The sequence below is a fragment of the Drosophila mojavensis genome, unplaced genomic scaffold (genome assembly GCF_018153725.1).
Source record: "Drosophila mojavensis isolate 15081-1352.22 unplaced genomic scaffold, ASM1815372v1 contig_81, whole genome shotgun sequence".
In the NCBI taxonomy this organism is placed as follows: Eukaryota; Metazoa; Arthropoda; class Insecta; order Diptera; family Drosophilidae; genus Drosophila; species Drosophila mojavensis.
This window is the reverse complement of record NW_025318907.1, coordinates 934,256-955,727: the sequence shown is the minus strand read 5'-3', so window position 1 is coordinate 955,727 and position 21,472 is coordinate 934,256. Positions and strand designations below refer to the sequence as shown.

General features: G+C 47.5%; 1 protein-coding gene across 2 annotated transcripts in view; it reads left to right on the top strand.

The window, feature by feature from the left end:
- LOC6580381 (low-density lipoprotein receptor-related protein 1) overlaps positions 1-21,472 on the top strand; it is a 75,156-nt gene that overhangs the window by 52,811 nt on the left and 873 nt on the right. The window contains exons 3-20 of one of the 2 annotated variants that reach the window (XM_002006191.4): positions 3,201-3,326; positions 3,450-3,572; positions 3,638-3,886; positions 3,955-4,218; positions 4,306-4,682; positions 5,939-6,681; positions 6,750-7,829; positions 7,908-9,666; positions 9,734-10,029; positions 10,092-10,447; positions 10,565-10,830; positions 10,902-13,644; positions 14,198-16,235; positions 17,992-18,378; positions 18,438-19,251; positions 19,305-19,869; positions 19,931-21,257; positions 21,320-21,446. In XM_002006191.4, the coding sequence (XP_002006227.2) occupies positions 3,201-3,326; positions 3,450-3,572; positions 3,638-3,886; positions 3,955-4,218; positions 4,306-4,682; positions 5,939-6,681; positions 6,750-7,829; positions 7,908-9,666; positions 9,734-10,029; positions 10,092-10,447; positions 10,565-10,830; positions 10,902-13,644; positions 14,198-16,235; positions 17,992-18,378; positions 18,438-19,251; positions 19,305-19,869; positions 19,931-21,257; positions 21,320-21,446 (13,640 nt within the window). Of the gene's footprint in view, positions 1-3,200; positions 3,327-3,449; positions 3,573-3,637; positions 3,887-3,954; positions 4,219-4,305; positions 4,683-5,938; positions 6,682-6,749; positions 7,830-7,907; positions 9,667-9,733; positions 10,030-10,091; positions 10,448-10,564; positions 10,831-10,901; positions 13,645-14,197; positions 16,236-17,991; positions 18,379-18,437; positions 19,252-19,304; positions 19,870-19,930; positions 21,262-21,319; positions 21,447-21,472 lie in introns of those variants that run through there. The other variant, XM_044011240.1, reaches the window with a different exon arrangement.

Below are 21,472 nucleotides of genomic sequence, written 5' to 3'. Positions count from 1 at the left end.
TTAAATTTATGTGCAGCGATTCATTTGCTTAACTTTTGACTGTTCTCTAACTAAAGTGCAAGCCTCAATTCTCAAAACCATAACTCAACTCAATTATGCCGAACAATTTATAAGAGCGAAGTGGAACATAATAGTTTAATATAGACTGGGTTAAACTGAACTAGAATATATAAATTAATATATTCGATAAAATAAAAATAAAAACTTATAAATAAAGCGAAATACCTATTTAATTTATATTTTAACAATACATTTGCCAGAATTTAAACATGGTATGAATCGAAATTTATTACGGAAATTATTATAGAAAATCTCTTATATGAGGTGAGCAGCAAGATATTGAAAATTTATATGTTCATAAAAACAAAAATTATCAGCACAAATGTTAATTATTAATCATTGCTTTGAGAGTTGTTTTAAAAATGAATTTTCTACAATATAAATATACCATAAACCATAAAATATAAATAAAATATAAATATAAATATAAATATAAATATAAATATAAATATAAATATAAATATAAATATAAATATAAATATAAATATAAATATAAATATAAATATAAATATAAATATAAATATAAATATAAATATAAATATAAATATAAATATAAATATAAATATAAATATAAATATAAATATAAATATAAATATAAATATAAATATAAATATAAATATAAATATAAATATAAATATAAATATAAATATAAATATAAATATAAATATAAATATAAATATAAATATAAATATAAATATAAATATAAATATAAATATAAATATAAATATAAATATAAATATAAATATAAATATAAATATAAATATAAATAAAATAAAATTTAATATAAATAAAAAAAAAATTTAATATAAAAAAAATAAAGAGTTAGTTTTTTTTATTAAACTAAATTACTTGGAGACCAACACAATAACAATCAAATCTAAACCTTTAATAATAATACTTATTTGTATTTTGCAAAAAGGTAATGTGTCAGTATGCTGGGCTCCTTCGAATATTTTATCCTGCAGTTCAATTCCTTCAATAAAAATTCCAGCTTCCTGCCTCTCTCAAAGGTATTTTATTTAAATTCTAATTCCCATTGTTCGCCTGCAGATAATTTGAGTTGAGTTTTTACAGCTCCCCAGATATGATAATAATACTTAACAATTGCTTTATGATATAGGTATATATATATACATATTTTTTGTTCTGAATCAGTCTCCTGTGCCAAGTTGATTAAATAAGTGCCAAAAATCCAGTTTATGTGTCAGTTGGTTCAATGTACTCGACTGGCCAAGAGACTTGTTGTAAGCGCGTTTCGCTTCTGTTCTTTTGACATTTTCGGATGTTATTTTTTGCTTCTGGTTTGCCACCCCATCGAATGGAATGAAATAAAGAATTTAAATGTATACAAAGCATCTGCATGCCCTTGGGCTTATTAAATATTATACGGCCAGCACCAGTTGGGCGAGAAACAATAGCCGCCCACTGGCCCATCCTCCGGCCATGTAAATTGGCACGCGGTTGTGGCTGCCGCTGCTGCTGTCGCTGCTGCTGCTGCCGCGGCTGCTGCTGTTGCCGTTACAGCTGTGAGCGGTCGTTGTGTCTCTGGAGTTTAACCTCTTGGCAGTCCAAACAATTTTTGTTTTTTGTTTTTTTGTTTTTCTTTTTTCGGCTGTCCCATGTGTCGCCAACGTGGCTTTTATGGTTATGGCCGCGCGTGGATGCCGTCCAGAGCGCGCTGTGGCTGTTGTAGCTGCCTTTGATTTTGACAACCAGCTCGGGCTCGAGCTGGAGGACGCTATTTGAATTCTTTTTATTTCTCACAAAGTATTTTCGCGTGACAATTTGCATTTTTTTAATATTGTCGGTAAAATGAAACAAAATGTGTTAAAAATGTGCTGCGGAACTCGCAGTTAAAACTTTAACTCCCAACTGGAGAATGCCTCGAGAGCTGAGCTGCTCTGCTCCAGCTACGCTGCCTATTTCAAAGAGTGTGAGAATTGACAAATTTATTTTAAATTATGCCACAGCGAAGTATGCAGCAATAAATTCCTTTAACTAATGAGAAATCTATATTAAAATGCAAATTAATTAAGAGAACTCTAAAAAGTGTTATATTATTGAGCAAAAGTGGGTGGGTTTTCGCTCGGTTTGTAGGGGTGAGCACGTGGATTAATAAATGTGGGGGAAGAGAGCTCAATATCAAATCTATAGAGGTGAATACTTTGCCTAGCTAAAGGTATTTTTTCTGTGCAGGGAGATTAAATAATGTTGAATTAATCCGGGATATTAAAAATATTTATATTTATTTATATATTTTGATTTTACTACTGATTGAGTACATTTCAAAATGAATTTAATTAATTTCGCGAGGTCTTATCTGATTAATTTTTTTTATTATATTATTTTTGCTTCTTTTAATATTTCATAAAATTTAATAGGTTATTTTATTAGCATTTTTACAATATTTTAGGATTTATTATTTATTGATTTTATTTTTATTACTTTGCATATTAAATGCTATGAACTAGGAGCAAATTATGATCAATATTTCCACATGTTTTATTAATGCACCTTCCGTCTCGTCTCGTAGCATTCAGTTTTTGTCATGCAGCTGCCTTAACTACATCTTTGTGGATCTATATATACTTTATAGATTTTATTATAATTTTTATTATAATTATATATTATAATATAACCTGTTTCACTATGCAACATATAGGGCCACGCCTGCACCTATTTTCAACACGCATTATCAATATAATGGGTAATTCGTGCTAAAGCTAGGAGAAGGGAGGTGTTATCCATTAACAAAATACACACGCTCTATATAGTGCTTAATTTAAGTAGTTTCAGTTGGTTTCTAAGAGTTTTAAGAGCACACCAATATCTCCGTTTAAAACTGTTATCTATAGCAGCACTTGAAACTTTATCGGGCAACAACAACTTGCGAATGCAACTCAAACCATGCATAAAAACTTAACTTGTAGTTTGCTTATTTGGAAAATAATTCAGTGATTCGTTGCCAGAGCAGAGCAGCAGCAGACAATGAATGCCACAGCCCCAACCACAGGGCACTCGACCACCCCATGGCCGCCCAGCGAGCAAATAGCGGAAAACCAACGCAACCGCTAACAAACCGTTCATAAATCTTCATTTACGTTATTGTTATTGTGGTTTCTGTTTGCCCTCCTTTGCAGCCAAGTCACCCAAATGCAACGAGGGACAATTTCGCTGTGGCCAGAGCCTGAAATGCATCCCCAGCAATTGGGTGTGCGACGGGGAATACGATTGCGGCAAGGGGGACATATCGGATGAGACCAAATGTAAGTAGCTGAAATGCATAATGCACTGCGACTACGCTTATTAGCCCAAATCACAAATACCAAATACCCCGAACCCCAATAATCTTTAATCCCTGAAAATTAACGGCGACCCTTTGACGACAGGTCCCGATAGCGTTGCGGCCAAGTGTCGCGCCTTTGAAGCCGAGTGCCACAACGGCGCCTGCCTGGAGCTGTCGCGCTTCTGCGACGGCCACTGGGATTGTGATAACGACGAGCTGCAATGTGGTAAGTAGAAAGCATGGCACAACAAATCAAACGCTTTTATCCCTTCTTGTCGAAAATTGTTGCAGATAAACAAAATGTCGCCTGCGCTGCTCTCAACTGCAGCTACAACTGCAAGCTGACGCCTCAGGGTGCCCGCTGCTACTGCCCCGCCGGGCAGGTGCCGGAGTCGGCGAACTCGACGCGTTGCGTGGACTACGATGAGTGCAGTGTGCCCGGCACTTGTGACCAGCAGTGCCGCAATACGCCCGGCTCCTATGAGTGCTCCTGCATTTCCGGCTACACCAAGCAGGGCAGCCACTGTCGGGCCATAAATGGTGAGCTCCGCAAATTGTGAGCAGCTTTTATTGGCCAGCACTAAACACATCCTCCGTTCATTTCACAGTGCCACCCTCGGAGCCAGCGACCCTGTCACTGCTATCCGTGGGCACCATTCGACGCATCAGCACCGCCGTTAATGGCACCGGAGCTGGAGAGCTGCTGTCCACACAGCCGGTGCAATATACTCTCGCCTACGAGGTCTGGCATCGCAATCGCACGCTCTGCATGCTGCAGAAGATGTCCGAGCTGGTCATACAGTGCCAGCGCATCGACGACGCCAACGTTAATTGGACGCTGCCTGTCTCAGCATTTAACTCGCCGCATCAGAGTGAGTCCCAGTCCCAGTCCCAGTCCCATCGGGTCATAATTTCTGCATGTGTTTGCTGATGCTTTGTTTTGCTGACCTCGATTGCAGTTTTTGTGGAGATGCGTTTGGACTGGCTGTCGGGCAATTGGTATTTCCTAAACGAGGACGACGGCATGGTCTATCTGTGCAGCAATGCGGTCACCTTTTGCCGCCTCATACTGCAGCAGGTGGAGCAGCCATCGTCTCTGGTGCTGGACCCAACCAAGGGCTATCTATTCTACACGGACTGGTCGCCAAGCCTATCGCGCGCTCTGCTCGACGGCAGCAATCGCACCACACTGGTCAACACGCAGGTCTATCATCTGAGCAGCGTCACATTGGACTTGGCCAGTGAGCATGTCTACTGGATTGACGTCTACAAGGATATCATTGAGCGCGTCAACTATGAGGGACAGCAGCGTTGGGCACTGAAAAAGTCACCAGATGTGAGTGGTTCACTTTAAATATTTATTATTATTTAAGAGAGCTCAACAAGTTTGAGAATGATCTCTACATGTGTCTATACCAATTATATAGGCTTCGAGTCATGTTTCACAATATCAAAATATTAAGAGAACTATAGAACAGGAGAAACATCTGACATAGACTGGAGAGCCATTTAGCATATCAACATTTAGCCTTATAAAGCATATACATATATGCCGATTTAACTATGTGTGCAGTTCGTATGTCTCTCTGTCTGTCTACCTGATTATCTCCTAGTCTGTCTCTCTGTCTCCTGTCCTAACAAGAGCAAGGGACGAAGGTGATCTATAGAACATCGTTTAAGTTGTCTATGTGTATATAGCAGTATGTAAAACGAAGCTAGAATGCTTGCAGCAGCAGAGGGTGTTCCCATTGGTCAATTAAAGCTCGACTGCAACGACCCCTACCTGACGTCGTGATCAACATTTGAGAGCGACCTAGACTTTGAGTGAAAGTCAGCCTATATAAAGAGCAGCAGCTGCAGCATTTCTTCAGTCTCCTGGGTAGGGGTCAGTTGTGCAGTGCTGTAAAGTGAAGTGAGACTGCATTAAAGGCTTAGACGGAATATTTAGTTCTCTAATACTAATAGGAAATATTAATAGGAAATAATATGAGAATTATAAAATATTATGAGAATAATAAAATAAAACAAGAATAATAATACTTAAGAGAATATTTAGTCCTCTAATACTAATAGGAAATATTAAGAGGAATACTAAGAGGAAATACTAAGAAGAAATAACTTAGAGCAAATACATAAAGCAAATACTTAGAGGAAATACTTTGAAGTAATATATTGAGGAAATACTTGGAGGAAATTGTTAAGGGAAATTCCTAGAGGAAATAGAAACAGAAGAAATATTATATTATAAATATTCGATTTTATTTATTTAATTTTGTTTTTGATTTATTAAATTTTTTATAATTTATTTATTTTATTTATATATATTATTTTATTTATATATATATTATTTTATTTATATATATATTTTTTATTTTATAAAAAATAAATTAAACTTAGATTTCCTAAAGCTAATTCATATTGTCCCACACACCAAGTTTTCAATACCAAAATTCCCTCAGCTAAAAAACTACTGTTATTTTCATGACCTATTAACCGTTGGGTGCTCAAACAAAAGCAGAAGAGAGCGCTTATCACAAAAACCCGAACGTTGTTTGGCATTGTTTTGTTTAACGCAATTTCCGTTGTTTACAGTCGCCGCTGCCTTTGAAGACCATCCAGGCGGTGGAGGTATTCGAGAACACGATTTATTTGGCTGCCTGGACGGACCGTGCCGTCGCTGGCCTCGACAAATTTACGCTGAAGGCGCGTGTGCTGTTGGCGAATGTGACACGCGGCACACATTTTCGCATTTTCCATCGCCAGAAGCAGCCGGAGGTGGCGCATCCGTGCCGGGAGAACAACGGCAATTGCAACCAGATTTGTGTGCCGATGTGGACGCGTGGATTTGCCAGCGCCAAGTGCCTCTGTACAGCCGGCTATAAATTGCACAATCAGACGACCTGTTTGCTCTCCGCGCACGATAAATTCTTGGTGTACACCGACAAGCGTTTGGTGCGCATCACGGGCGTGCCGCTGGGCACCGAACAGGTGCAGCAGCTGGAGCAGCTGGGCGAGGAGCCCGACGTAATGGTGCCCATTCGTAATGTGACCGGGCCGAAGGCCATCGATGTAAATGTGCGTGGCAAATCCATTCTGTATGTGATACCCGATCAGGAGGCATCCCTCAGCACCGATGAGCCCGTCTACGCCATCAAGAGCCAGTCGCTCAACGGCAGCGTCTCCCGCACCCTGTCCACAGGCTGGCGCAAGGTGCGTGCCATGGCCTACGACTGGGTGAACGACCATCTGTATTGGACTGAATATCAGAAGCTGCATGTCGCCCCGCTGCGCAACATGAGCAAAGTGCTCACCTTCAATATTGATTGCAATCCCATGTGAGCAGCTTTCCCTCCCGCGCTTGACTCAGTTGAATGAATTTCTAATCAAATCAATTTTCTCGTAGGTCATTGGAACTGGATCCTGGCACTGGTCTGCTCTACTGGACGCAGTGGTCGTTCGAATCGTGCGAAGCGGGCATCATCAGCGCCTGGATGGATGGCACCCACAAGGAGCTGCTGGCCAAATCTACGGAGGAGCTGAGCATGCGTTGGCCGCGCAGCCTGGACGTGGATAGACGCGCCAAACGCATCTATTGGTGTGACTTCAGGCTGGGCACCATCGAGCGCATGAAGCTGGATGGCACTGGCCGAGAGCTGCTCTTGAAATCGGAGCAGCTCCATCCGTTTGCCATAGTGCAGCACAATGGCGTTGTCTACTGGGTGGATAACATTAACTCGACCATTTGGCGGTTTCATGTGCATCACGCGAACATGACGAGCACCTTTAGCTCGACGGTGCATCTGCAGCCCAGTGGCAATGCCGTCGATTTGCGGGTCTTCGATGTGGCCACACAGCCTTTGCCGGCCACGCCCAGCTCCTGTGCGCTCTCCAAGTGTCCTGGCATGTGCCTGAACACGCCCAAGGGCGCCATCTGCCGCTGCCCCGACGGCTATACGCTGAACGGCACTGGCACGCATTGCATACCACAATTGACGCCCTCGACGGTGACGGCGCCGGCTCGCTCCAACTGCAGCTCGGGGCACCAGTGCCGCAGCACTGGACAGTGCATCGACGGCAAGGATCTGTGCGATGGCTTCGAGGACTGCGATGATGGCAGTGACGAGAGCAACGACACCCAAGGTCCCTGCAATCCACAAACCTGTGATAAGAAGCTGCACTTTGTGTGCAACGGACGGTGCTATCAGCGCGCCTTGCTGTGCAGCTCCATTGCGTACTGCTCGGATGGGTCGGATCAGCTGAACTGCGAGCACAATACCTGCAACAGCAATGAGTTCGCCTGCGAGAAGAGCGGCCGTTGTATACAGCTCACCTGGGTGAACGACGGTGTCATCGATTGTGGACCCGACGACTCATCCGACGAGTCGTTCGATCTCTTTTTGGGCAGCAAGTGCCCCGAGTTTGACTGCGGCAATGGACGTTGCCGACAGTTCTCCGATATCTGTGATGGCCTAGACAATTGCGGGTAATACACTTGTGCAGTAAAATAAAGCGGGGAACCTATTCGAAATGGGCTAAATATCTCCTTTTCTTCTTCTTTTAGCAACAATGCGGATGAGTTTGCCTGCGAACATGAATGCGGACATGGGGAGCGTTACTGCCGCCCGATTGGCTGCTATGGGGATATGCATATTTGCGATGGTGTCAACGACTGTGAGGACTTCAGCGATGAGGCGAAATGTAACCAGACCAAGAGTGACAATCATCCGCTTGGCGGTTGGAAGGAGCTCGATGAGTGTGCGCCCTTTGAGTTCGCTTGCTCGGATCCGTTTGAGTGCATACCAGAGTTCCTGCGCTGCGACGGCATCAACCACTGCTTTGACAAGACGGACGAGGTGAACTGCACTCAGCTGCATCCGAGCAAATTTGACATGAACGAGACGGTCATCTGTGAGCATCCGGATCGTTTGTGTGGCTTCAGCAACAAGTGCATCACCGTGAGCCAGCTGTGCGACGGCCACAACGACTGTGAGGATACCACAGACGAGGGCTTCCTTTGCGCCGATGAGCTGTGCAATCACGGCCATGAGTGCTCGCACAACTGCCACAATACGCCCGAGGGCTACATCTGCTCCTGCCCGCCCCACCTGTATCTGCAGCCCAATGGCAAGCGCTGCAGCATGCAGCACGCCTGCGAGCACTGGGACACCTGCTCGCAGGTGTGCGAGAGCAGCGGCAAGGGCTATGCCTGCCAGTGCCTGGAGGGCTATGACCTGGCCTACGACAAGTTCACGTGCAAGAGCACCGCCCCGGATGAGCCCTATGTCATCTTCACGGATCGCCAGGATATACGTGGCATCAATTTGAAGACACTGACTGCCAGCAGCTTTTATAATGCGGTGCGAAATATCATTGCATTGGACTTCCTGTACAGCAACGAGTCCAGCTTGGATATCTTCTGGACGGATGTCATCGACGATAAGATCTACCGTGGCCAGCTGGTTGGCGAGAGTTTGCGCAATGTGGAGGCCGTGGTGCATTCGGGTCTGTCCACCACCGAAGGCTTGGCTGTAGATTGGATTGGCAAAAATCTCTACTGGATCGACTCGAATATGGATCAAATTGAGGTGGCCAAACTGAATGGCAGCTTCAGAAGGACTTTGATTGCCGGCAACATGGAGAGTCCGCGTGCCATTGCGCTGGATCCGCGCGAGGGTCTGCTGTTCTGGACCGACTGGGATGACAACTCGCCGCGCATTGAACGCTGCAGCATGGCCGGCGAGGGCAGACGCACAATATCCACCAATTGGCAGCTAAGCGCCGGCTGGCCCAACGGCCTAACGCTGGACTACACACAGAAGCGTGTCTATTGGGTGGATGCCAAATCGGATTCGATATGCAGCACCAAATACGATGGCTCCGAGCATCATGTGGTGCTGCGCAGCAAGGAGATGCTGGCGCATCCGTTTGCCATCTCTGTGTTCGAGAACTATGTGTACTGGACGGACTGGCGCACGACGTCTGTGATACGGGCCAACAAATGGAATGGCAGCGATGTTCAGGTGCTGCAGCGCACCCACACTCAACCGTTTGGCATCCAGGTGCTGCACTCAAGTCGCCAGCCCTGGGACCGCAATCCCTGCGGCGACAACAACGGCGGCTGCTCCCATCTCTGCCTGCTGAGCGGCCGCGGCACCTTCAAGTGCGAATGCCCGCATGTGATGCGCCTGGATCCGTCAAACGATCGCAATTGCGTGCCCAATGAACAGATTCTGCTATTTGTCATAGGCGAGGAAATACGTGGCATTGATCTACAGCAGCCCAATCATCATACCATACCCACCATACGCCAGTCACCCAGGGTGAGCATTAAGCAGAGTTGCCTTATAGAATTATTTAACTTATTTATCGTTTTTCATTCCCTCCCAGCTGGTGGCTCCACAACGCATTGACTTTCTGGTGGAGGACAGTCACATCTATTGGTCCGACATACAGCAGAATGAGATCGCTAAAGCGGGCATATCCAGCGGACTGATTGGGCCCATTATCAATACGAATATCGAGAAGCCTTATGGCTTTGCCATCGATTGGATAGCCAAGCACATGTATTTCTCCTCGGGTCAGTTTGTGTGCACGATTCTAGCCAGCAATCTGCAGGGCGAGTATACCACGCACATACATGAGAACCTCAATATGGTGGACAGCATCGCCTTGGATCCAGCTAAGTAAGTTCATTAATTTCCTACAACTGGGTATTTGTAATTAATTCTCTAATCTCTTTGCGCAGTGGCAAAATGTATTGGATTCACTCCACCCATGACACCTCGCTATGGAAGCTGGAGCAGTCGAATCTCGATGGCTCCGATCGTCTGCTCATACACACGCACAACAACAGCATGCAGAGTCTGACCATGGACTTTGACTCGCAGCGTTTGTATTATGCGTACGATAACTCGGGCATTGCCTACTACGATATACCAAAGAACGAGACGCACATCGTGCTGGAGGCCAGCCCGATCACATCGGTCAACTCTCTCACTGTCTACAATGGCACGCTCTACTTTCCCGAGAACATTCAGAGCGTCATCATGCACTGCGAGAAGGAGCAGTGCTTCAACATGTCGTTCCTGCGTGTCAATACAAGTATGTGGAGAAAGTGCTTTACTGTGCTTATTCCCATTCATTCAGGGAATCTCCTAGTCGAACCACTAACTAATCTCTACGTTATTCTCTTCTCCTTCTTTTCTTTTTAATATACAGAGAGTATTCAGAGCATGAAAATGTTCTACGCTGATGCTCAAACGGGCACCAATACCTGTGCTGGGCCCCTGCGCGGTGGCTGCGAGCAGCTCTGCCTGGCCACATCGGCCACGGATCATGTGTGTCGCTGTGCCCTGGGCTACGACGTGGAGCCGAACAATCCAACACGTTGCGTACCGCGCGCTGAGTTTATATTCTACTCCATTGATGTGTTGCAAGGCGTCGAAATGATCGATCCCACTGAACAGTTTGAGACACCCAAACCGGTATGGCAGGAGCACTGCAGCATGTGCTGGAATCTATTTTGATAACCCTTTACTTTTACATTTCAATTTAGGCTCTGGTGCCCATCACCCGCACTAGTTTGGCTACCTTTATTGAGTATCATGCCGCTACGGACATGCTCTACTGGGGCGACAGCGAATTGGGCACCATCTCGCGCGTGCGTCGTGATGGCTCCCATCGTGAGACCGTGCTGGAGGCCATCACTTTGGCTGACTTTAAGCACCAGGATTGGCTGGGTGGCATCGCCATTGACTGGATTGCGGGCAACATTTACTGGAGCGACATGAAGCGCAACATAATTGAGGTCTCGCGTCTGGATGGCAGCAATCGCTATGTGGTTGTGTCCAATGTCGAAAGACCCACCGCGCTGGCTGTGGATCCAGTGCAGGGCATGCTCTTCTTTGTAACCGATCAGTACATTGGACGCACCGGCCTGGATGGCAGTCAGCTTTTCGTGCTGGTCAATCAGACGCACACGAATTGGCCAGTGAAGAGTCTGATTGTGGACATGGACGCAACGAAGGTCTATTGGTGCTCCAGAAATGCGCTCATGAAGGTGGACTACGATGGAAATCTACGCGAAGAGCTCTTGAACGATACGGTCAACGACATTGTGGCATTGGCCAAGCTGGGAGATTATCTCTACTGGGCGGGCAACTCGTACAACAAAGGCGTTGTTAAGGTGGCTCCGCTGGCCAATCTGTCGCAATCACGTGAAGTGCTCAAAACCGAACAGGATGCCATCAGGGATCTGAAAATATACTCAAAGCGTGTGCAACAGGGCACGAATCCGTGTGCCCAAAACAATGGAGGATGCGAGCATCTGTGCCTCTACAACGGCACCAACACCGTCTGCGCCTGCTCGTACAGTCGACTCGCTGCCGACGGGCTGAGCTGTGAGCCGTATGACAACTTCCTGCTCTTCAGCTACCGCAGCAACATCGAGAGCATCCATATGACGGAGCACGCCAACAAGAACTGGCCCGTGCAGATCATCACGAACGAGACGCTGATGCGCAATGTGGTGGCCATCAGTTACAACTACGAGGCGCAGCTGGTTTACTACTCGGACGTCCAGCTGAGCACCATCAATCAGGTGCACTTCAATGGCAGCGGCCAGCGACAGCTGATCATGCAGCAGGGACGAGTCGAGGGCCTGGCCTACGATATGGTCAACGATCAGCTCTTCTGGACGTCGAACAACGATGCAGCCATACGCAGTCTGGAGCTGCAGTATTTGTCGCCGGAGGCCGAGAAGAATCTGCAGCATGTGCGCAATGTGCTGAGGCTGCAGAGCAAGGACAAGCCACGTGGCATCTCGGTGGAGCCGTGCCTGGGCATGATCTACTGGACCAACTGGAACGAGGAGTCGCCGAGCATACAGCGGGCCTATCTGACGGGCTATGGCGTCGAGCGCATCATACGCACCGACATCAAAATGCCAAATGCCTTAACTCTTGACCTGGAGCACCAGCAACTGTACTGGGCTGATGCGCGTCTGGACAAGATCGAGCGGGTGAACTATGATGGTACAAATCGAGTGGTGCTGGCGCATACCACGCCCAAGCATGCCTTCGCCATGGCCGTCTATGGAGATCTGTTGTTCTGGACGGACTGGGTGCTGCACGCCGTGGTGCGAGCCAACAAATATACCGGCACGGATGTGCTGTTCCTGCGCGAGAATGTGGCCCGGCCCATGGGCATCATAGCGGTGCAGAACAGCAGCATCAACTGCGACGCGAATCAGTGCAAGATACTGAATGGCCTCTGCGAGGATGTCTGCATCCTGAGCAAGGACGGACTGGCCAGCTGCCACTGTACCCAGGGTGTGCTGGCGCCCGATGGACGGCGCTGCATTGCCCCGATGCACACGAACTGCGGCAAGTCGCAGTACAATTGCCATTCGGGCGAATGCATACCGCTGGAGCTGACCTGCGACAATGTGACCCACTGCTTGGACGGCTCCGATGAGCTGCGCAACTACTGTGTGATCCGCAAGTGCCCAGAGAACTACTTCATGTGCCAGAATCATCGGTGCATTGCCCAGGAGCAGACCTGCGACGGACTGCAGCAGTGCGGCGACGGCAGCGATGAGAGCACTCTGCTCTGCAAGTGCCAGCCGGAGCAGTTCCGCTGCGGCAGCGGCGAGTGCATCTCGCGCAGCTTCGTCTGCGACAATATGCGCGACTGTCGCGACTTCAGCGATGAGAAGCACTGCGCGCAGCGCACCTGTGAGCAGGGCGACACCCTGTTCGAGCACTGCGAGAACAGCACGCTGTGCATCATGCACTCCTGGCGCTGCGACGGCGAACCGGACTGTCCCGATGGCACCGACGAGCTGAACTGCAGCAACAGCACGCGCGCCTCCTGTGAGCTGGGCCAGTTCCGCTGTGCGAACGGGCGCTGCATTGCCGCCGGCTGGCGCTGCGACGGCGAGAACGATTGCATGGACAATGTGGGCGACAAGGGCAGCGACGAGCTGAACTGCCGCACCAGCTGCCAGGTGAATCAGTTCAGCTGCGACGACGGCTGCATACCCAGCAGCTGGCAGTGCGATGGCAAAAGCGACTGCAAGGACGGCACCGACGAGGGACCGCAGTGCCCGAATCGCTCGTGCCGCGCCCATCTGTTTCAGTGCAAGAGCTCCGGCCGCTGCATACCACAGAAATGGGTGTGCGACGGCGAGAAGGACTGCCCCAGCAACGGCGACCAGGGCTCCGAAGATGAGGGGCCGCACTGTGGAGGCGTGGCGCACATACCCGATTGCCAGCCACCGGCGTTCCTGTGCAGCACTGGTAAGTCACATCTTGTATTACAATAAATTTAAAAAAATATATATATCACATAAATAAATATATTATATAAATAAATAATAAATAAATACTAAATAAATAAAAAATAAATAATAAATAGTAATAAAACAATTTTTTTTTTTTAATATTTTGCAATTTAAACTCTTCATTTAAAAATAAATTGAAAAGAATATATTACAACAAATTAATAACAATAAAGAAATACAAAATAAATAAAAATACTTTAAAAATTAATTTCATCAGTCATATAAAAAATAATAATATAAATAATACCCTTAAAAAATTAAAAATTAAAAAAATAAATGTATTAAAATAAATAAATATCTAATATTTAAAATGATTTAAAAATTTTAAATTTTAAATAAGTAATATAATAATAAGCTTATAAACAAAATTAAAAACATATATATATTTTTTTTAAAGGTAATAAATTATTTAAAGCATAAATAACAAAAAAACAATTAATATAAAAACATAATATTTAGTTTAATTATGAAAATAATTTAATCAAAAAATGTTTTATCTCCCGCCCTAGGTCAATGCATCGACTCCCACTACGTGTGCGATGGCGACGAGGACTGTCCCGGCGGCGACGATGAGTACGATGGCTGTGAGCCGCTCTATCATCCGCATGCTTGTCCGGGCGGAGCGCTAATGCATCACTGCCAGGACAGCATGTGCATCTTCAAGAACCAGACGTGCGACGGCAAGCCGGACTGCGGCGACGGGTCCGATGAGCTGCCCTCGCTCTGCATGCACACGCGCGCCTGCAATGGCGCCGACGACTTCCGCTGCAAGAATGGCGCCTGCATCAGCGCGGATCTGCTGTGCGACAGACGGAACGACTGCGGCGACTTCTCGGACGAGGAGCTGTGCAACGAGAACGAGTGCCTCAACGCGGACATCTGCGAGCACGAGTGCGTGGACAAGGTGGTGGGCTATGAGTGCCGCTGCCGGCCCGGCTACAAGGTGCTGCCAAAGAGTCCGCACCTCTGCACGGACATTGATGAGTGCGCCGAGCAGCAGCCCTGCTCGCAGACCTGCATCAATACGTACGGCTCGTACAAGTGCCTGTGCGCCAAGGGCTACGAGCTGCGCGACCATCACACCTGCAAGGCGACCAGCAATGTGACGATGAAGCTGATCTTCTCGAATCGCTACTACATCCGGCAGGTGAACCACACGGGCAACGGCTCCATACTCATACACTCGCTCTCCAATGCCGTCGCTTTGGACTTTGACTGGGACAGTCAGTGTCTGTATTGGTCGGATGTGACGAGCACTGTGGGCACCATCAAGCGCTACTGCCCGGCGGAGAACAAGACGCAGACCCTGCATCAGGCCATGCTAAAGAATCCGGACGGACTCGCTGTCGATTGGGTGGCCAAAAATCTGTACTGGTGCGACAAGGGCTTGGACACCATAGAGGTCTCCCAGCTGGACGGCAAGTATCGGCGCGTGCTCATCAACGAGCAGCTGCGCGAGCCGCGAGGCATTGCCCTGGATCCGTATCAGCGGCACATCTACTGGTCCGACTGGGGCGACAATCCGCATATTGGCAAGGCGGGCATGGATGGCTCACAGCCGCGCATGATCATACGCGAGAATCTGGGCTGGCCAAATGCCCTGACCATAAGCTTCGAGACCCAACAGCTATTCTGGGGCGATGCCAGAGAGGATACGATCTCGGTCAGTGATTTGGATGGCAATCATACGCGTCTGCTGCTGGCGCGCAGCATCAATCCGAGTCTGAATCTACATCACATCTTTGCCATTGCCGTGTGGGAGGATCGCATCTACTGGTCGGACTGGGAGACCAAGTCCATTGAGTACTGCAACAAGTATGATGGCCAGAATTGCTCGACGCTCATCACGACCATACACAGACCCATGGACCTGCGCGTCTTTCATCCGTACCGCCAGCAGCAGCCGATTAGCGGCAATCCCTGCCTGCACGCCAACTGCTCCACGCTCTGCCTGCTCTCACCGGAGCCGCCCTACTACAAGTGCGCCTGTCCGAACAATTTCGTGCTGGCCGAGGACGGACGCACCTGTCGGGCCAACTGCACGGCGGCGCACTTCGAGTGCGTGAATACGTACAAATGCATTCCGTTCTACTGGCGCTGCGACACGCAGGACGACTGCGGCGATGGCAGCGATGAGCCCGAGACCTGCCCGCCCTTCCACTGCGAGCCGGGGCAGTACCAGTGCGGCAACAAGAAGTGCATCCATCCGTCGGCAATCTGCGACGGGGTCAATCAGTGCGGCGACAGCTCAGACGAGCTCAACTGTGATAAGTTCACCTGCTTCGAGAACCATCTGAAGTGCGAGGCGACCGGCAACAGTTCGGCCTTCTGTGTGGACAGTGTGAAGCGTTGCGATGGCGTCAGGGATTGCCCAGGCGGCGAGGACGAGGCGGGCTGCACGCCACTCGTCTGCAAGAAGGATCAGTTCCAGTGCGGCAACAATCGCTGCATGCCCTATGTCTGGGTCTGTGACGGGGATATCGATTGTGCCGACAAGTCGGATGAGACGAACTGCGATCATGTTTCCTGTGGACCCAATGATTTTCAGTGAGTTTGCTAAAAATCCATTCGACTATATATAATACAAATATAAATATATGAATAGTTGAGTTTACTATCGCCAGCCCCCAAAACGAAATTTAATAGCTCGAATTTGTACCCTGAACGGGTATTCTGAAGTCGATACTCTTTTGCTTATTTTTATACCCTGAACCCATTTTCAATGGGAAATCAGGGTATAATGGTTTTGTTGAAATGTATGTAACAGGGAGAAGGAGGCGTGGCAGACCCCACAAAGTATATATATTCTTGATCAGGGTGACGAGCTGAGTTGATTTGGCCCTGTCCGTCTGTCTGTCCGGCTGTCCGTCTGTCCGTCTGTCCGTCTGTCCGTATGTATGAACGCGTCGATTTCAGAAGATATAAGAGCTAGAGACTTCAAATTTTTTTTAAAATGTCCGTAATTACAGCGCGCATATCAAGTTTATCATTAAAAATCGATAACTCATCTCGATCTTTTTTTATCGATAAAAAACCTTATCGAAACCCAGTTATAAAATTATATCTTCTACACCTTTATTGCTAGAGTCTCCAAATTTTTAATGTATGCTTATATGCAATTTATACAATTTCGGTTTTTGTTAAAATTTACCCCCCACCTCTAAATTCACCCCCTCACCATCACTTTTGTAAAAAGCGTATTTCAAATACTAGAGACTTGTGCTTTGGCAATTACATGCATATTCATGTTATAATCATAATCTCAAAGTTTCATGAAGATCGTACGTCCATAAAAAAAGTTATTAAACAATTAAGTTCTCATAGTAAGCGCACACTGCAGCCCATGCGTGTTTATGCGTGGTTGCTTGTGTGTGTATGTGTTTGTGTATGTGTGTGTGTATGTGTGTGTGTGTATGCGTTTGTGTATGTATGCGTGTGTGTGTGTATGTGTGTCTGTATGCGTGTGTGTGTATGTATGCCTGTGTGTGCGTACGTGCGTGTGTGTGTGTGTGTGTGTGTGTTTCTTGTGTAAGCTGAAAGTCGCGAAAAAGTATTGAAATATCTATTGCTCCAAGGGTTCAGGGGATCTCGTAGTCGAGCAGTCTCGACTAGAGCTTTCTTACTTGTTTATGAGTAGTTATTGTTTATTTATATGAATTAATTTTTATTTTACTAAAATATATGTTATCTGATATAATACATTAAGAATGGGTATTCTGAGGTATGAGTATTATTTTAAATATTAATTATTATTTATAATTATTATTTGTTTTTATTGTTATTGTTTATTTATATGAATTAATTTTTATTTTACTAATTATATATTATCTTAAATAATACAATGAGAATGGGTATTCTGAACGGGTATTCTCTTTTGCTTATTTTTTATGAGTATTATTTTAAATTTTAATTATTATTTATAATTATTATTCGTTTTTATTGTTATTGTTTACTTATATGAATTAATTTTCATTTTTCTAAATTATATATTATCTTAAATAATACAATGAGAATGGGTATTCTGAAGTCGGTAACAACTTTCTTGCCTGTTATCATTTATTAATTATTTTTATATTATTTTAAATGTTTTATTATTACTTATAATTGGTATTCATAATTTTTTATTATCTATATAAATATTTATTTTATTTATTTTTCTTTATTATATTATATTATGGGTTTTTTAAAGTTGGTAGAAATTTTTATTTATTATTATTATTAATTGTTATTGTATTGTATTATATATTTTACTATATTATATACATTTTTATTCATTATATGCTTAAAATTTAATCACTTACAGATGCAATTCGGGTCGCTGCATACCGCTCACTTGGCGCTGCGACGACGAGGTGGACTGTCCAAATGGCGAGGACGAGCCGCCCAGCTGTCACACCTCGAAGGCCACCTGCGATCCCACGTACTTTAAGTGCAACAACTCCAAGTGCATACCCGGCCGTTGGCGCTGCGATTATGAGAACGACTGCGGCGATGGCAGCGACGAGCTGAACTGCCAAATGCGCAACTGCTCGGAGAGCGAGTTCCGGTGCGGCACTGGCAAGTGCATCAAGCACGACTTCCGCTGCGATGGCGAGATCCACTGCGACGACAGCAGCGACGAGATCAACTGCAACATCACCTGCAAGCCCAACCAGTTCAAGTGCGCTGCCTTTAATACCTGCATCAACAAGTGAGTTGCTTTCACCTGGCTGTGAAATAGTGGAGCTAATCCTGAAACTTCTCTTTCAGGCAGTATCAGTGTGATGGCGACGACGACTGTCCGGATGGCTCCGATGAGGTGAACTGCACTTGTCCGCCGGATCATTTCACCTGCGGCAACGGCAAGTGCATTATGTCGCGCTGGAAGTGCGATGGCTGGGACGATTGCCTGGATGGGAGTGACGAGAGCTATGACACCTGCGCCCATGTCCATTGCCACTACAATGCCTTCAAGTGCGCCAATCTGTTGTGCATACGTAAGTCGGCGCTGTGCGATGGCGTCAACGACTGTGGCAACAACGAGGATGAGTCGGATCAGGTGTGCGCAGCGCTGCCCAAGTGCCGTCACGATCAGTTCCAGTGCGAGAACGACGACTGCATCTCGAAGAACTTCCGCTGCGATGGGCAATACAATTGCATCGATGGCTCCGACGAGATGAACTGCCAGCCGCCAGTCTGCGGCTTTGGCACCTGCTCCCAGATCTGCATAGAGAAGAAGGCGGGCCACTACAATTGCAAGTGTACGACGGGCTATTACAAGGGCGGCGCCAAGAATGCCACGTGCCTGGCCTCCGGGCCAGATCAGATACTGCTCTTGGCCTCCGAGCAGGAGTTCCGCTTTATACTGCCAGCCAAGCAGGAGGGCACCACGGTCGTGGGCTTCTTCCAGACGGACAGTCTCAAAATTGACGTGTTCGATATACTGATCAGACCGAAGGACACGTTGCTCTTCTGGATCGACTCGCATCATGGCAAGGTGCACACCATGAAGATAGCCACGCCCCATGTGGAGGGCACGGGCGTGCGAGTGCGTCGCGATCTCAAGGAACTAACGGCATTCAATGTGAGTGAATTACAATTATTGAGAGACTTAAATTCAATTCTCCTTCTCGATAGATACCCGATCTGGATGACCCCAAGTCTTTGGCCGTGGATTGGATAACCCAAATGGTTTACATCATCGACTCGCGCCACAATCAAATTATTGCCACTGACATCGAGGGCAAGAAGTACATCTCTTTGGTGTCCACGGGCATGAATCCCACGGATATTGTGCTGGAGCCCGAATCGCGTGTCATGATTTGGTCCACCCTAGAGAATGGCATACTGGTGGCCTCACTGGACGGCACCAACAAGAAGAGCCTGGTGGAGCGTGATGTCGGCTGGCCAATCAGCCTCTCCATTGACTATCCCACGGGTCGGCTCTATTGGGCGGACTACCGCAAGGGCACCATTGAAACGTGCCGCTTGAATGGCAAGGAGCGCAATGTGGTGCGCCGCTTTGGCAACCGCGAGAAGCCGCAAAAGATCGATGTCTTTGAGGACTATCTGTATATCAAGCTGTACGATCAGAGCATCATCAAGATGAACAAATTCGGCAATGACAACGGCACCTACTTGCTCAAGGGCTATCGCTCCTCCGACATTGGCATACTGCATCCCATGAAGCAGAATCGAAATAGTGAGTAGAGCCTTTGGATTACTAGGTAGAGTGTCTATAGCTAATATAATTCCATTTGCAGTAAGCAATCCTTGCGCCAAGGATCCCTGCAAAGCGCTGCGCGCCCTTTGCATCCTCTCGACAGAGACGGCCAATGGCTACAGCTGCAAGTGCCCCAACGAGTACGTGATGACCGAGGAGGGCGTGTGCAAGGCGCACGCCGATATACCCAACTACTGCCCGCTGCTGTGCAATTTGGGCACCTGCCAGGTGATCAATCATGTGCCCAAGTGCGTTTGCCAGCCGCAGTATGAGGGTGAGCTATGCGAGCATTATCGCTGCTCCGGCTACTGTCTGAACTTTGGTCTGTGCACGGTGGCGCCACAGCTGCCAGGGCTGCAGGATCCGCCGCCGCTCAAGTGCACCTGTCCACCCAACTGGTCGGGCGCTCGCTGCGAGGTGTCTGTGGCCGACTGCCAGAGCCGTTGCCACAATGGCGGCTCCTGCCTGGTCACCGAGGCCGAGGGCATGAAGTGCAGCTGCCCGGACATGTATGTGGGCGATCAGTGCGAGCACTGCCTCAATCTGACCTGCGAGAATGGCGGCATTTGTCGCGAGACCCTGACGGGTGCACCACAATGCGAGTGCCCCGACGGCTTCACGGGCAAACGCTGCGAGTTCAATGAGTGCGCCGACTACTGCAACAACGGCGGCACCTGCATCATTGGCGCCAAGGGGCAGCGCCAGTGCAAGTGTCCCAGCGGCTACTATGGCGAGCACTGCGAGGCGAACTCTTGTCGCGACTTCTGCCAGAATGGCGGCACCTGCATGGATCGTGGCCACCGGCTGAGCTGCACCTGCCCCACGCGCTACATTGGCGAACGCTGCGAATCGGATCTGTGCAAGAGCTCCATACCGCCACACTTCTGTGATGCATCCACGCAGCCATCGCGCAATCCCTGCACGGGCATCATTTGCCAAAACTCTGGCACCTGCCATGTCATCAAGGGCGTCGCCATGTGCAACTGCACGGATCAGTGGAACGGGGAGTTCTGCACGACGAACGTCGCCGATGACAATCCCTGCGTGCGCTACTGTGCCAATGGCGGTCTCTGCCATCTCAACCAATACCGCCTGCCCCACTGCACCTGCATCGGCGAATGGCAGGGCGACTTCTGTGAGCTGCCGCCGCATTGTGTGGGCGAGTGCAGCGTCTGTCGCACGGGCAGCTCCATCAACGAATGCCTCTGTGAGAACAAGCGGGTTGTACCCTGCCTGGCAGAGAGCGCCGTGGCCCTGAGTGGGGAACAAGATCACAACGAATCGGCTGGCATATTGTCTGTGCTGGCGGTGCTCTTAGTGGTCACCTTGGTGCTGATGCTCTTTGGCGCTGTCTTTTATTTCCTCAAGTAAGTCTTCTGCTTGAATATGGAATCTGTTCAATTTATTAATCTCTTCTATTCATTTGCAGAAAACATCGCATTGCACAGCCTTTCTCACATGCTCGGCTCACGGACAATGTGGAGATCATGCTGACCAATCCCATGTACCGCGGCGATGCCGATGAAGCGCCGCCCTTCGCTCACGAAGACGACAAGGTATGGAGCGCACTCAATTAGCCGAA